The sequence below is a fragment of the Argentina silus genome (assembly GCF_951799395.1).
Source record: "Argentina silus genome assembly, chromosome: 5".
NCBI lineage: Eukaryota > Metazoa > Chordata > Actinopteri > Argentiniformes > Argentinidae > Argentina > Argentina silus.
Genome location: NC_139659.1, coordinates 13,624,601 through 13,639,468, shown reverse-complemented (window position 1 = coordinate 13,639,468; position 14,868 = coordinate 13,624,601). Strand labels below are relative to the sequence as shown.

Here is a 14,868-nt window from a genome sequence, read left to right as displayed (position 1 = left end):
GTAAGCTGAGGACGCGAGGAATCAAGTTTCTAACAATTGAGAAAGAGCCTTTGTTGGCCATACTTGGAGCCAATCCCAAAGTCAAGTCTGGAGTTCCCTGGGCGCTCAGCGGAGGCCATGGTGGTTCTGTGTGTCCCTCTCAGTGCACTGTCCTCCTCAGCCGGCTCCTCTGAATGGCCTGGGTCCTCCTCTGCCTCTCTGCGATGCTGGAGCTCAGGCTCTGTTTGAGGGCCGGGAGGATCACTCTCTCTGCCTCTCTGGCCTGGGAACCGGACCTGGAGAGAGGGGAACAACCTCTCAACACAAATGCCCAGAGTCCTCCCTAGTTCATATAGTATGTGCCATTTCCTTCATATAGTATATGCCATTTAGCTGACGCTTTCTATCTAAAGCGACTTACATTGCAGTGAGTGCATACATTTTTCAGTATATAAGAACCAAGCAGGAATCGAACCCCATAACCTAAGCATTGTTAGCACCATGCTCTGCCAACTGAGCCACAGGGGACCATACATGACTGCTTGTGTCTCTTGTGTATGGTATCACATGCAGACTATGGATATACTGTAGTAGGGCTTTCTTACATTCTCTTGGGCAGTGGTTGGAGTGCTAGCTGGGGCAACCTGTCTTCTTCTGCTCTGTTGGGAGGGAAAGAAAGAAAGCATGCCTTACAATTGTGTTGTGGGTTTCTCACCGGTTGAGTCAGTTTCTTAGAGCTATCGATATGACATAATAAAGGGTTAGGTTTTTTTTACCTGGTGCCATCAGAGAGGTAGGCCTTTGTCATGATGTAGTTCTCTGGGGTTATTTTCTTGTTGAGCACGATGTCTCTGAGGACAGCCTTCACGCGTACAATCTATGTGACGTACAACCGCACCGCCATTAGAAATATGCATTATTTTCACATTGTTGCTTTGAGTCCATGAGAAAGCGCTATAGAAATGTAATGTATTATTATTATTATTGTTTTTATTATTATGATATGACTGAAAGTGTTCCAGAGAGGGGGGCGGTCGACCTCTGACCTCCTGGGACTGCATGCTGTTGGCGTTGTAGAGCTGCCGTATGATGACCTCACACTCGTGCAGGGTGGGGGCACGGGGGGGGTGGGAGGGGCTGCTGTGGATCCGCAGGGGCTGCAGAGAGGTGATGAGCCCCCCCCTCTGCTCTGACTCGTGCTCTTGCCTGGGGTGTCCGGAGGTCTCGGGGCAGTCTCCCATGCTGTGGCACGAGAAGGGAGGGTCGGACAGGGAGAGGTTTCAACAGGGAGGACAGACACAACATGCTTATGGAAAGAGGATCGTCCATTACTAAAAGGATGACAGGTCAACGTGGTGTTGGTAGACTGATTCAGTGACCATAGCAATGGTCATAGTAGTGACGCTGATAGACGTCAGAGTCAGGGGATTATTGACAGTATGACCTTACCTGAGCCCTGTGTCTTGACCTGTGCGTGTGTCCTGTAGAGGCTGCTCCAGGTAGACCCCTCTCTGTGTCAGGGCCTCCCTGCCCTGGGTCACTGGCCTGGTGCTCCTTCGGCTCGACCCTGGAGAGAGAAAGACTGTGGGCGTGCAATCTGAGAGAGAGAGCAGAGTAATGACGCAAACAGAAATACCTCACCAGATATCTGACAAAGCTGTTTTTGCAACAGCGGTTTCTGTTGACAAGTCCACCTAAAATCTCCCCAAAATGAGCCACTGACATTTGCGCTGTAAAAGACCCAAGTCGGTGGCAACCTATGTGTTGTAGGTAAGGTAACACGTCATCGTCAACGACGGGGGAAGCCTACCTTTCCGACAGGACGTTAGAGGATCCATGATGAGCTTGTACTGCAGTTCTGTAAGTGTAACATCAAAGTCAAAGTCAAATTATTAAATTAAATTTAAATTAAATTAAATCAAATGTTATTTGTCACGTACTGTTGCTTTAGGATCTTGCTCCTCGTCGACAATAGTCGACAACAATCAACAAATCATCAATACAATATAGTGTAGTAATAAAAAAGTGACAATAGTAATAGTGCAATAATGTCAGATGTGCAAAGAGCAGTGTCTACTGGTCAAGGGGGGGGGGGGGGGGTCAAAGGGATGTCACGAGAGGTAAGCACATCACATGACAGGTGACAGAAGCAGAAGCAGCAGCCGCACAATCCATCGCTGCTGATAAGGTCTTGTAACAAGGTCCCTTGGCTGAACAAGCTTGGCACTCAAGTGGATTGTACCTCACTGAGTGGAGACAGAGACAGAGGGGAGCCACGTGACTCTGCTTAGCTAGATTGAGAACTCTCTCTTGGCGGGAGGTAGGATGTGGAGGTGAGATAGAGAGGCTGTTGTCTGCACTGTAAAGTGATACTGCCCTCTACGCCCCCCCACTGTGAAACACTCACCACCATCCATCCATTCATCAACCTTTCAATAACTCTGCGTTACTATGCAACCAGTCCTATAGTGTCACCTCTACCTCCCCAGACCTCTGTGTGATTGTGTCTGAACACGACCAAACATGAAACATGTATGAGGAAATTCAGATTAAAAGAAACATCAGACTCAATAAAATGAATAGAGCAGCTGCTTTATTTGAATGCATGCTGCTGTTGCAAGTGTGAAACATGTTACTGGCTTTTACTGGAGAGAGAGAGAGATAGAGGCAATAGCTGATGGTATTGCATGAGTAGTTCAAAGAAAAAAAAAATATTTGCAGGGCAGATTCTAGATTAAACGTTAAATACAATGTCTGGTACAGTTATGAGTGACAGATTTACATAATACAACATTTCAACATGAGAGATTGTTGATCTTTGAATCTGTTGCCATTCATGACAACCACTTTAAACGTCATGAGGACAGGTTTTAAATAACTCACCTTTATTTTCTCGTTTGAGGTCGTCTATTTCCCCGTGAAGTTTCTGAAGGGTGTCCTTGTGCTGTTGCTGCAAGAACTGAATATTCCTCTGGAGGGATGCGACGCGGGTATCCATATCGCTGTGAGATGGAGCCTCTCTTCTGTCCACACGGGTTGGACCAGACAACGACTGTAATAGGTGGTTGACCGACGGAGGGAACGGTCGTTGGATGCAGGACGTCTTGTCAAGGCATCCAACCCGGGACCAGTGGGGTAAATTTCGGACAGGTGGAAAGCCATTGCTTGACATTGCTTTGGTCCAGCGCCGCTAGCTAACTGCTAACAACAGAACACCTGTCCTTGCATGAATAAGCTTGAATAAGAGTCCCGACACTTACCTGTAATGTTCCCTTGGGTGCATGTGTTCATTAACTGCAATATACAACCTTCTGCGACAATTTTAATCACTGAAAAGGCCAATAAAAAGGACAGTAATTGACTCTGGCGGCGATTTATTCGCATGCTACCATTCGGATGGCTACCTCCTCCTCACATACAACGTTGCCATGACAACCAAGACTGGCTCCTGTGACGGGATTTGGCGTTTTACGGTACATGGAACTAGACTGGAGTCAGACAGAATTTTGCTTCATTTAATTTCAATGGATATTTAGAAGTGAAATGAAATATGTAAAAAAGATTATGATGAGGGAGAATTATATATTCAATTACTTTAGATTTTGTGTTTATTGATGAGAAAGTCAAGAACACCTGTAAATAAAATGTTTTATTGGACATCATGGTCACTATCCTGTTAATATGCCATTGAAAAACATTCAATATCCTTTCTGAATTTGAAACGAATGGACTGTCCTTCAAATTAACCAATCCACCCATCAGTAAAACTGCCTATAAAAATACAATATAGCACAACATCCGAACAGCAATGTACTTGCACTTATATACAGGATTAAAAATGACCACATTTGCAAGAGATTGCAAAAAGCATGACGCAAAAGTCAAAACAAAAATTGCCATTTCATTCCCCTGCTACTGGAGCTTCAGTTTATCTCCAAACAGGGTCATGAAGAGTCCGTAGAAAAAGCCTCCAACGAGGATGAGCAGTGTGCTGGACATGGGGCCGAAGGACAACAGTGCCCCCATCAGGTACAGCAGTAGAAGCATCAGCAAGGTTCTGTAGCTAGCTAGTGTGCGTAAGCTAAGCCGTGGTCGTAGGTTCCTCTCTACTGTTCGCCGTGTCGCTGGGCTCCTCCTCCGGCCGTCAGCCACGGCAACAGGGCTGGCAAGGTAGTGACGCCCCAGACGCCCCAAGAAGTCCGGCCGTGAGCACAGTGCGTCCATGTGACCTCCGAACTGTGGAGGAGGGAAATTGTTAACTCATTCAGTGCCGTGGGTGGATAAAGTCCAAGGGTGACTTCATGGACCAAAAATGCATAAATTATGGTGCTTCATTTTGTATAAGCCCTGCTTAAATGTACTCAAATTACAAACATAATACCACTGATTAATTACATATCAATTGCAAAGTCAATTTACACAATATAATCAATTAAAACATGTACACTCCTCAGATGATGATGATGATGTATTAGATTAAATCCTTTTGGCTCCTTTGAGAGATTAGGGTGTCCATCGTGGACATGCATTATGACTGGCTGCTAGACTGTGAGAGGTGGGACTAAATCCCTGATGGCCACATCCCTTACTCTATCATTCACCAGAGAGGTGATCCTGAAGAGCAGGCGGACCAGGACCGCGTTCTCATAGCTCCTGATTGGCTGAAGCTCAGGGTCTCCCTGGTACTCGATCTCAAACCGGCGCTGACCATTGATGATCTGTAAAGGAAGGACACGCATTTTAGAGTACTCCCTCTAGGATGACATGGTTGGTTTAGTGCTGAAGGTGACTTTATTCACCAAAAAAAAAAAGAATAAAGAAAAAAAGAAGATGATGCCTCACTTTGAGCCAATCAAAGTGTTGTTGCTAGGTAAATACCACATAAAACACTTGGCACTCGAGGTGGTGAGGGTTCTGGAATTCTTTGGCAGTTGGTGAGTTAAAGGTTGAGGTTGTAGGTTGGGGTAAGGGTACCTGCATCCTGCCCAGGTCTGTGAGTACGAGACCGTTCTCCCCCTGGATGCAGTCTGGAAGCTGCCGTGAGTTCCCATCGTCCTGCCCCGAGCCCAGGTTAGCTATCAGCTGAGACAGCTGCCCTGCGTTCACCTACAAGAGACAGGATGACAGGTTATCCCATCATATAAACTACATACAATACTACATAGAAACCAACTACACTATGTCATTGGAGAAAAGGGCCAGGAGAGATGGGAGCATGAGGAGTTGGGTTGGGCAATGTTGCCACATTTTCTTACTCACGGTATTACTTTAGAAAATATCACGATATACAACAATATGGTTCATTGCTCAAATAGGGCATAAAGCTTAAGAGGTTAACACAACTCCATGTGGAGAGCACCCACCCGGAAGATCTGGCACAGGTAGTCCAGCGCCCTGTCCAGGAACTCATGGGTCTTTTTCACACACTCCCCGGTGTCGTCCACCTCTCCTCCGTTGAAGGTGTGGTTGAGGTCCGGGGAGCCCATCCCGAACCAGGACATGAACGAGTTGTTGGTCGCCACCTCAGCAGAGTGGTCCGATATCCGCTTGGCTGTCTGCCTGGCCTGAGCTATGATCTGGATCAGCTTCAGAACCTGCACCACAAGAGTGGGACATACAGTACAGAATGTTTGTCAGGAAATGTCATCAGTGCAATCCAATAGGTCTGGGTATAATGACTACATCAGAACAGTGATTAAGGGATCTGAGCCACACCTATGAAACTGCTACAGCATTGTTCTCTGATTGACGGACAGAAACTTCCATTGTCAACCCATCCCCCAATGACGTTCCACCATACGACTGACAAATCCCAGATACCCTAACCCAAATAAAAACAGCCCCCCCCCCCCCCCCCCCGCCCCCGCCCTCACCGTGCCCCTCAGCTCTGTGCCGAACATCTGTTTGTACTGGCAGTCCTGGCCCTCCAAGCCATACACGTAGCTCTTCACACGGAACACGGCGTCCGTCACCGCGGGTTGCCGCGCCGACAGGAAGCTGCCCCCGTGAGCCGGCGTCAGGAACACCCGGTGCTGCCGGTGGTGGAGGACATGCTCCGGCTCCAGGAACAACTGTTCTCCTGGGGGAGGGGGGGGGGGGGGGCAGGGAAAGGCAAGAATGTTGTTTAGTGTATTGTGATTGTAAATAAAATAAAATAAAGTTGTATTTGATTTGACAAGGTCTCCAAGGCTGGAGAAGTGACGGTACAAGCTACAATGTAACAGCACTAGTGCATCACACCTGCAATGTTGTTGTTAAGCTGAATTCACACGTAATGGACAGAAAGCTGTCATAATAGCTGGTATAAATATAAGAAAGATGTCATAATAGCTGTTATTTGACTTGGAGTGTATCTGTCCTCACCTTTCTGGATCATCTCTGCTAAGTTTGGCTGAGCGAAGACTTTGGCCACCCTGAAGACCATTAGTGCATTTTTTACGTTGACCAGGTCTGTGCGTACCACTCTGTTTAGAAAGCCCTGGAAGAGCTTGGTGTACATGAGCAGGTTATCCTGGACAAACGAGGCCCTGAGAGAGAAAGAGAGAGAGAGAGAGACGTTAAATGTGTGTATCAAGACAAATTGAGGAAACAATTACGCACACGCACACACACGGCAATACAGAGACTCAGTTCTGTAGCCACATTTTGAGTAAAATATTTCAAGGGAGCACTGGTCCAGTCTCCACATGTGACTAGCTTGCTCTGGGTCTAAGCCACCAGGCTGCTCACCATTTCTCAGGTACCCCTCTGTTCTGGTCTACCTGAGGATTGGTTTTCTCTCCTGTGTACCTCCACGGCTGGATGTAGCTAAGCCACGTCTCCAACACCTGAACATTTTAAATACAAAAGAAAATGTAAATGTGTACAATTATGTTATGTTTCAATGTTGTATTCTTGTCAAGTCAAACACTTAGTGCGTATTGTGTATCCTCTCGTTGTAAGAACAGTCTAGTCTATGTAAAGATGACATTAGGGCATCCAAGATGGCCGATGAGGGGGTAAGTAGAGGTGGTGACTGTCACCAACATGTCCGCCTGGCGGGTGTGATGCCTACTGCTCTGAAGGAGGCATCCAGAGGCCAGTGGCCGAAGCAGTGCTGGAGGAAGACGTAGAGCTTCTGCTGGACGAACCGCTGCACCACCACCCTGCAGACACACACACAGGGAGAGATGAACCAGGCAGGCACACACACACACACACACACACACACACACACACACACACACACACACACACACACACACACACACACACACACACACACACACAGCTGCTTTCATTTACAAGAACCCTCTCAACACAAAATGAAAAGTCAACCCGCCAATATGTCCTGGTTTCAGAAGTATACAGGAGTCATAAAAAGTGTGTAGACAAAGAGTCTTCGATTACGTGATTTGATACTGTGTGCTAGCCTTTTACCATATGATACTACTATAAACTGCAACATGTTCAATGTAACCTGTCTAAGCTGAAGAAACAGAAACAGTATGTGGACCCCTCAGGTCTGTCCCTCTGGGCAGGTACAGGTCTGTCCCACTGGGCAGGTACAGGTAAGTCTGTCCCACTGGGCAGGTACAGGTAAGCCTGTCCCACTGGGCAGGTACAGGTAAGCCTGTCCCACTGGGCAGGTACAGTACAGGTAAGGGCTGCTCCTGATCTGCTCACCTCTTGAATTCCTCCAGGGGGCTGGCGTGGGAGTGGGCGGCAGAGGGTGAGGAGGAGGAGGAGACCAGCTCAGGCTTCAGGCTGCAGGAGAAGGCGTGGAGGTGCTTCACCAGGAGACGCACCACCAACACGTGCTCCTCAGTTGGGCTAAAGGGCTCCTGAAACAACAACCAATCACACAACGCTCCAAAGCCAACAGCCAGTCACAACAGAGCTCCACAGCCCCCCCCCAACCCTGTCCCCCCCCCACAGCCATTGCTGCTGTTGTGACTGAACAAGCCTTTAACATCTCGTTTATGCACAAGTTAACATACAGATATGGCCTTAGTCTGATCAATAATTGACAGGGACTGTAATTTGACAAATGTACTTTTGGGAGACTTGGTTATGAAGGTTCTGTAAACTGTAGTAGTGTTTTACCTCGAGACAGAAACATGTGAGATGAGAAAGACAAAACACGACACACGTACAGTAACCATGACAACACCACCAGACATAGATAAAGCATGCTTTAAAAAGGAAAGAACGACACACAAACACACACACTCTTTAAATTCAAAAACAACACTCAAGGTTTAATTCTCCATTTCAAGGATACTTCTCTACATGCCGGGTTGTAAATTGAGATACGTTTTAGTATCGTCATGTTCAAAACATGACTCATGCAAACGTTTTCAGGTTTGCATGCGTTTCTCACATTGAGGTTTTGGGTCCCTAACTACACCAGGACTTGGTCTATCGACACTTCTGAAACAACGCTTTTAGAGAAGTACCCTTGACCTTCCCTAGAAGTCACGTCACACATAAGTCCTTAACACTACTCTGGCCGGCCTGAGCTTTACCTCCAGCAGACCCCACCGCGGGAGTGAATCAAAAGGTAAAAGTACTTGGTACGTGTGGAGGGTCCCAGTGCCTGGAGGAGTGGGGGTGTGGCATGGCATGCTGGACATACTGAGGCGGTACTGCAGCAGGGCCAGCTGAATGACCCGGCACAACCAGGGAGGAAGAGGAGGAGACAACAACAGTGGGTGGGGAGGGGGAGAGAGAGAGAGAGAGAGGGGGGGGGGGTGGAAGAAGAAGGGAAGGAAGGAGGGAGGTGAACATGAGAATAGAAAAGAGGAAGAAACAAAAAAAAGGGATAGAGTGCATCCACAAAGGAAAGGTTGTAAAGACAAGAAAGAAAGGGAAGAAGAAAAAAAGAGAGAGAAAAAAGAAAGGAGAAAAAAAACAACAGACAAACAAAAAAAAAGATATTGACCACAGGAACACAATGCTGTGACAGCTAGGGGGCGCTGCAGTAGCCCTTCCCACACCCCCAGACAGGACACATTCAACTGTTAATATCCTCTAGAGAGGAACACAACACACAACACACTATTAATGGGTTGGTTAAGAGAGTTTAGGTGGAGGAGCTGAACTGTCCCCAGTAAAAGGATAGTTTCCACATGTTTCAGAACAAAACATTAAGAGAAGTCCTACAATATTACGGGTTGTTTTTTTGGGGGGGGGGGGGGGTGGGGGGAGAGGGGTACTGCATCGTTTAGGCTAAACTACATGGATGATCTCATCCTTAACTACAATCAAATAGAAGTGTTATTGGGGTTAAGCAAAAATCCTGCTAAACTTAACTCACTAACTGCCAGAGAATTCTCACCACCACCTAGAGTGCCAAGTGTTGAAATGAAGCATCATAATTTATGCATTTACGATTAATAAAGTAACACTTGGCACCCTGGAATGTTGACTATTTGGGAGACTTTATTCACCCGTGGCACTGAATGAGTTAATACAACAGGGGGGAGCTGGGTCAGGGGTCATGGGGTCAGGAGGAACAGGGTCATGGTGGGGAAATGCAGACAAAAGGAGGCAGATGACGGAGCGTTGATATCAACCGACGTAGAGAGGGAAACGACAACCAACCAATCAGCTGGTCTCTGAAGCCCGAGCAGCCAATAGCTACCAGCAGCCAGCAACACGTGACCAGACAGGACATAACGGAAAAAAGTGGATGGATTCACAAACAGATAGACAGCATGAGCAGATCAACGAGGAGGAGGAGGAAGCGAAAGCACTACTACCAGAAACACATGCCAAATCAGTGCACTGCAGATAGTACATCTGCTCTGCAATTTGCCCAGATGCCAATTAATCATAAATCAAAAGAGAAGCTGCCATTCCAGATAAAACCAGAAACTCCTGATGATTCCCATGTTGTTGGATTGGTTTGATCATTACGTTGAACAGGACAACAGAAACGGCCTGAGCTGTGTGATTATAGGGAGAGGCACTAGACAAAGGCAGATCCCTCCCATCTGATGTTCCAGCTAACCCTGACACAAATCCATAAGGAGCCAGGCTGAACACCACTCATATACAGAACGCCCAGTGTAAAATAGATACACACTACTGTTCTATGGTGCAGGTGTGCAGATGTGGAAGTGCAATAACAGTATGAAGTATTTTGCCTCGCAAGCTAACAACAGGACATTGTGAGCAATTCTGCCTCCCAGTGGTGAAAAGGGACTGATGGTATCATCATCAATATGTGACATGTATACCTCTGGCCCATTTACGATTTCATCAGTGAGTGTGTGTGTGTGTGTGTGTGTGTTTCAGATGGGGTGAGTGTCGAGGGAGGCACACAGGGTGGTGGTGGTGGGGGGGGCTGTGGTGATCAGAGTGCAAGCTCTGAGGAGGGAGAGGGGCGGTAGTGGGGGTGGGGGGTGTGATTAGCCAATCAGCCGTGCGGTGCCGCAGTGCAGGAGGGCGGGGTCGAGTCTGGTGGGGGGGTGGGGACTGTACCATGCTCTTACCTTCACCTGAGGGGACTGCAGCTTCTGGTACATCTCCAGGGAGTAGTGATGCAACCAGATCTCCACAAACACCTGAGGGTGACACACACACACACACACACACACACACACACACCTCTAAACATCTGATATCAGACCAAATCCATTCATTCCTGACACGGACTGTCGGGGTGAAGGAGCCTCACCTGTAGCAGTGTCTCCGACCGCCAGATCTCCTGGGCTGCGGGGTCAGCGTTGACGGAGGGCTGATGGGATATGTGGCGCTTCAGGAGGCTGGTGTTGTGGATGCCGTACCCAGAGAAAGGCGCGCTGGGAGACCTGGAGGACACAAACAAACAAACAAACAAGCAATGTTTTATTTGCCAATCAATCAATCAACCAATCAGTTTTGTTCCTTTCTCCAGCACTGTGACTACCGATGGCACTTATCATTCTGAAACAAATGCAGTTATTGTAAGTTGCTTTGGATGAAAGCGTCTGATAAATTACTTAAATGTAATGTAAATGTACAGACTAACACAGAGAGGACACACTGATTCCGTGGTCCTCTGTGGCTCAGTTGGTAGAGCATGGTGCTAAAAACGCTTAGGTTGTGGGTTTGATTCCTGCTGGGATCATATATACTGAAATGTATGCACTCACTGCAATGTAAGTCGCTTTGGATAAAAGCGTCAGCTAAATGGCATATATTACTATAACATCTGTGTGTTCATCTTTACAATATATGCAGATATGATTATAGCCTGTACGCATGTCATTTTCAAAGTGCCATGTGGGCATATAATGAACTTATGTGGTCCTCTGTGGCTCAGTGGGTAGAGCATGGTGTTAACAACGCTTAGGTTGTGGGTTCGTTTCCTGCTGGGACCATATATACTGAAATATGGACGCAATGTAAGTAAGTCGCTTTGGATAAAACCCTCAGCCAAATGCCATATATTACAATATATATATATTATAATGCATAATGCATTATATATGTAATACACATCAAGATGAGAGTTCTGGTGGCCTATACCTCGGAGCAGGCTGGGAGACGGAACCTCTGGAGTCGGAGAAGGGAGAGGGAGGCACGCTGCCCTCCGTAGGAAGGAAGTACTTGAGGTAGGTGTCCACCAGTACGAAGTAGGCACTGTCCGAGGAGCTGACGTGCTGGCCTGGAAGGTAGTTCTACGAGGAGGACATCGAGACATCACATCGAAGTCTGATCTAAAGCATGTCATTACATTGTGTGCTGTACTGTATGTTGTGTAAATGACTACTTGATTGACTGATTTGATTTGACTCTGAAATGTGCTGACCTTTGGTGTGATGAGACTGGAGGCCAAATTAAACATGTAAAATTCAAACGGATCTGAGAAATGGTTAAGGAATACCAGCGGCCTTTAAAACATCACGTATGTGTGAAGGTCTAGAACTAGTCTAAAACATCATGGGCTTAAGCCTAGTCCCGGACTAATTCACACTTTCAATGGCAAATTGCCACTGAGGACGCTTTTCAGTCTAGGACTAGGCTGAAGCCTTGTCTGTGAAACCGGCCCCATGTGTGTGTGAAGATCTAGAACATCATGTGTGTGTGAAGGTCTAGAACTAGTCTAGAACATTGTGTGTGTGTGTGTGTGTGTGTGTGTGAAGGAGGGACGGTGAGGTGTGAAGAGTTTGAGCATGGAGGATACTGAGCGCCAGGCTGAGGGTCAGCAGACCCGACAGAGGGAACTGCAGCTTGTTGTGAAAAAGCGGGCAATCCGGGAGGACGCCTTCCTGAATGGACGCCTTCACAGGACCCTGCGGGAGATAACAGAGCACCCGAGCTGTACATCAACCCATGTTCTTCTGACTATGAATGAGGATATTATCATCTTAGCCCTTTATAAAACTGAGCCGATAGGCAGGTTTAGAAATATAGAGTTGCTACTTACAGGAAGATAACTGACCGGTACTTCATACTTGTACTCCTCTGCTTGAAGCTTGTATACCAGCTTCATCATTGGCCCGCTGAGAAGCACACGAAAACAAGACTTAATCAACAGCATCACAGGTTACCTCGTCACACGACTCAACACGACTCTGACAGAGAGCGACGGACTGGCATCGGGCACATGGATATGAAACTTAAACTGTATATATAAACATCATGCCCAGAGAGGCGGGTAGTGTCATAATTCACTTGCGATGCCTGTTGCGCAGTTGATTTACCTACTTAGACAAATGGACTTATTGTAAGTCGCGGTTGGAAAAAAAGTGCCTGCTAAACGACAAATTAAATGAAGTGAGAAAAGGCTTCCGGTACCTCGGGTCAAGAAAGTCCATGGCGATGTTGTAGTCGTTGCTGCGCACCTGCAGAGACCGCAGGTTCCAGCCCACGATGACCCCGTCCAGACTGCCAAACACACACTCCACCAGCCAGGGGAAGATCAGGTGCAGCTCCTGGGGAGAGACAGGTACGGCGACAGGCCTTCAGCTGTCAGTCACAACCATCACAGCCTCCTGCGCCATCTCCTCTGCTTCAACTCGTTATCCGCATTGAAGTCAACATCCGGTTGACAAGAAGAAGAAGAATCGCATGGGACAATATAGGTTGAGGTCAACCAATCCATATGTTGAGCTTTAGGCTGACGATGACATGCTAATTGACCTCAAAGATTGACTGATGGTTGTGATGTTACAACTGCTCTCTGACCTACTGACAGACATGTGTGCGCATGCACACACGCACGCTCACACACTGAAGTCTGAAGTACAACAGCTGTTCTCATGGGCCCTGTGTCCAGACAGTGTGTCTTCTTGACATTGTCCCTCTGATCCCTCCAGCCATAGCAGATGCCTTGTCACATTCCTCCACTCCCACACACATGAAAGCAGAACTTCTGAGTCTACACCCACCCCCCTCCCCACCCCCCCAGAAAAAACAAACACACTGGCCGGGGTTGTTCTTTAAGATACACCTCTAACTGTCTGTACAGACACACTCTCTCAACCATACGGCAGTGGCACACTTCAAGTTCTGCATAGTTTGGATCCCAAGCATGCATGGTCCACCCATACACACAAGGTTTGTATTGACAACATGCATTGACAACATTTGGGGGTACTGTACCTTAGCAGGGTAGTCATTGATCACCTTCACCAGCTCCTGGCATCGCTGGAGAAAAGGCTTGGTGGTTGAGTCAGCTTTCAGGTTAGCCTGTGAACAGAAAAATACTGACCAACCACCAATGAAGTATATAGACACTATACTAAGATATTGGTTTAGCTTTTGGCAAGAAGACAAGCAGACATTTCCCTGACTAGGTGAGGAGAAAGTCACTCTGAGTATGTACAGTATAACAACTAACCAGAAGGAAACTGGGCTGTTGCAAGGTTGGGGCGGCCATAGAAGATTCTAGACGAGACTTTGTCACGATTCAGAATCCACTTGACATCTGGGCGAACAAAACAGAACCGGTCAGTGCTTCCTTTGACATTTCCAACAATCAGATGAGCATCTTCGCTAGCTAAGGTACTAGCCAGCAGCAGCTGCTAATACTGCTAACTGGTACACCACGTCTACTCACTGATATCCCTGCTTGCAGCCTGACACCAGAGCTAACCACAAACATATTCTGAATAGCAAGGCAGTGGACAGCTGACTAGTTTCTAGTAGCTTGATAGCTATCTGAAAGTTGCAGGCTAACAGCTAGCTACTGCTGCTGTCAGCTAGCTTAGCTCAGAGCTGGCTAACCAAGTTCACAGTGACAGCCAACAAAAGGCTGACCAAGCTACTTGGTTTCAGAACCGCCGCTATCACTTCATGTCAAAGGGAACGGCAACATGCACTGGTAGGAAAAGCGTTTTACCTCCCACAACTCCAAATAATTGTTAGACTTTCAAGTTCCAATCTACCGCGTTTCCATCAGAGAGCTGTGTTCCGTGAGCAATGTTAGTGAAACTCCGCCAGCCTATTTGCGGTGTATGTAAATGAGGATTTCTTCAATATAAAAGCATTTCTAAATAGTAAATATAGTTAAAAACATATTATATTAAATGTATCTCTGGAAATAAACAATTAATCATGTCAATGTATTTGATATGTATTAAGTGTATGTAGTATATGTATTAATTCTAATAGCATAATTACCCTGGTGGAAGAAAATTGCCCAAGAATTATCTCATCTTTAGTACCGATCTACTTGGCGGTTTTACCACAGTAAAAGCCATCAACACTTCGTATGACACAGCTCATGTTTGAAACTCACTTGATCCATATTGTAGAAGGGTGGCCGAGTAGATCAGTACTAAAGATGAGCTGCAATGTTGGAGAAATAGAAGTCCCTTCACTTTCCATTCCTCTCTTACCTCCCGCTTTTATTTTGAAGTGTGCTCCATAGAGATCCAAATGAGTCAAGTGAAATGATGTCATTTCCCCAAAAAG

General features: G+C 46.8%; 2 protein-coding genes across 6 annotated transcripts; both read right to left on the bottom strand.

The window, feature by feature from the left end:
- Window positions 1–139: 139 nt before the first annotated feature.
- On the bottom strand, window positions 140–3,151 carry ccdc74b (coiled-coil domain containing 74B; the record flags this gene model as incomplete). Its single annotated transcript, XM_083670037.1, has 7 exons — window positions 140–275; window positions 585–638; window positions 756–856; window positions 1,026–1,221; window positions 1,429–1,546; window positions 1,790–1,837; window positions 2,863–3,151. 7 exons carry the CDS (start codon window positions 3,149–3,151, stop codon window positions 140–142), a joined length of 942 nt encoding a protein of 313 aa, XP_083526163.1.
- A 458-nt stretch (window positions 3,152–3,609) lies between these two features.
- smpd4 (sphingomyelin phosphodiesterase 4) lies at window positions 3,610–14,380 on the bottom strand. Of its 5 annotated transcripts, none has more exons than XM_083670083.1 (20): window positions 14,294–14,380; window positions 13,793–13,879; window positions 13,555–13,641; window positions 12,748–12,884; window positions 12,377–12,452; window positions 12,134–12,242; window positions 11,759–11,811; window positions 11,476–11,627; window positions 10,643–10,775; window positions 10,458–10,529; window positions 8,487–8,621; window positions 7,645–7,802; window positions 7,034–7,124; window positions 6,709–6,806; window positions 6,343–6,506; window positions 5,853–6,058; window positions 5,343–5,573; window positions 4,954–5,085; window positions 4,569–4,697; window positions 3,610–4,215 (listed from the first exon to the last, which is right to left on the bottom strand). In XM_083670083.1, the coding sequence occupies exons 2-20, from the start codon at window positions 13,829–13,831 to the stop codon at window positions 3,892–3,894; spliced, it is 2,526 nt and encodes an 841-aa protein (XP_083526209.1). In that variant the 5' UTR covers window positions 13,832–13,879; window positions 14,294–14,380; the 3' UTR covers window positions 3,610–3,891. The 5 variants fall into 5 exon arrangements, with proteins under 5 accessions (XP_083526209.1, XP_083526211.1, XP_083526210.1 ...); XM_083670085.1 differs by having other exon boundaries at window positions 8,532–8,621; XM_083670084.1 differs by having other exon boundaries at window positions 10,464–10,529.
- Window positions 14,381–14,868: the final 488 nt, after the last annotated feature.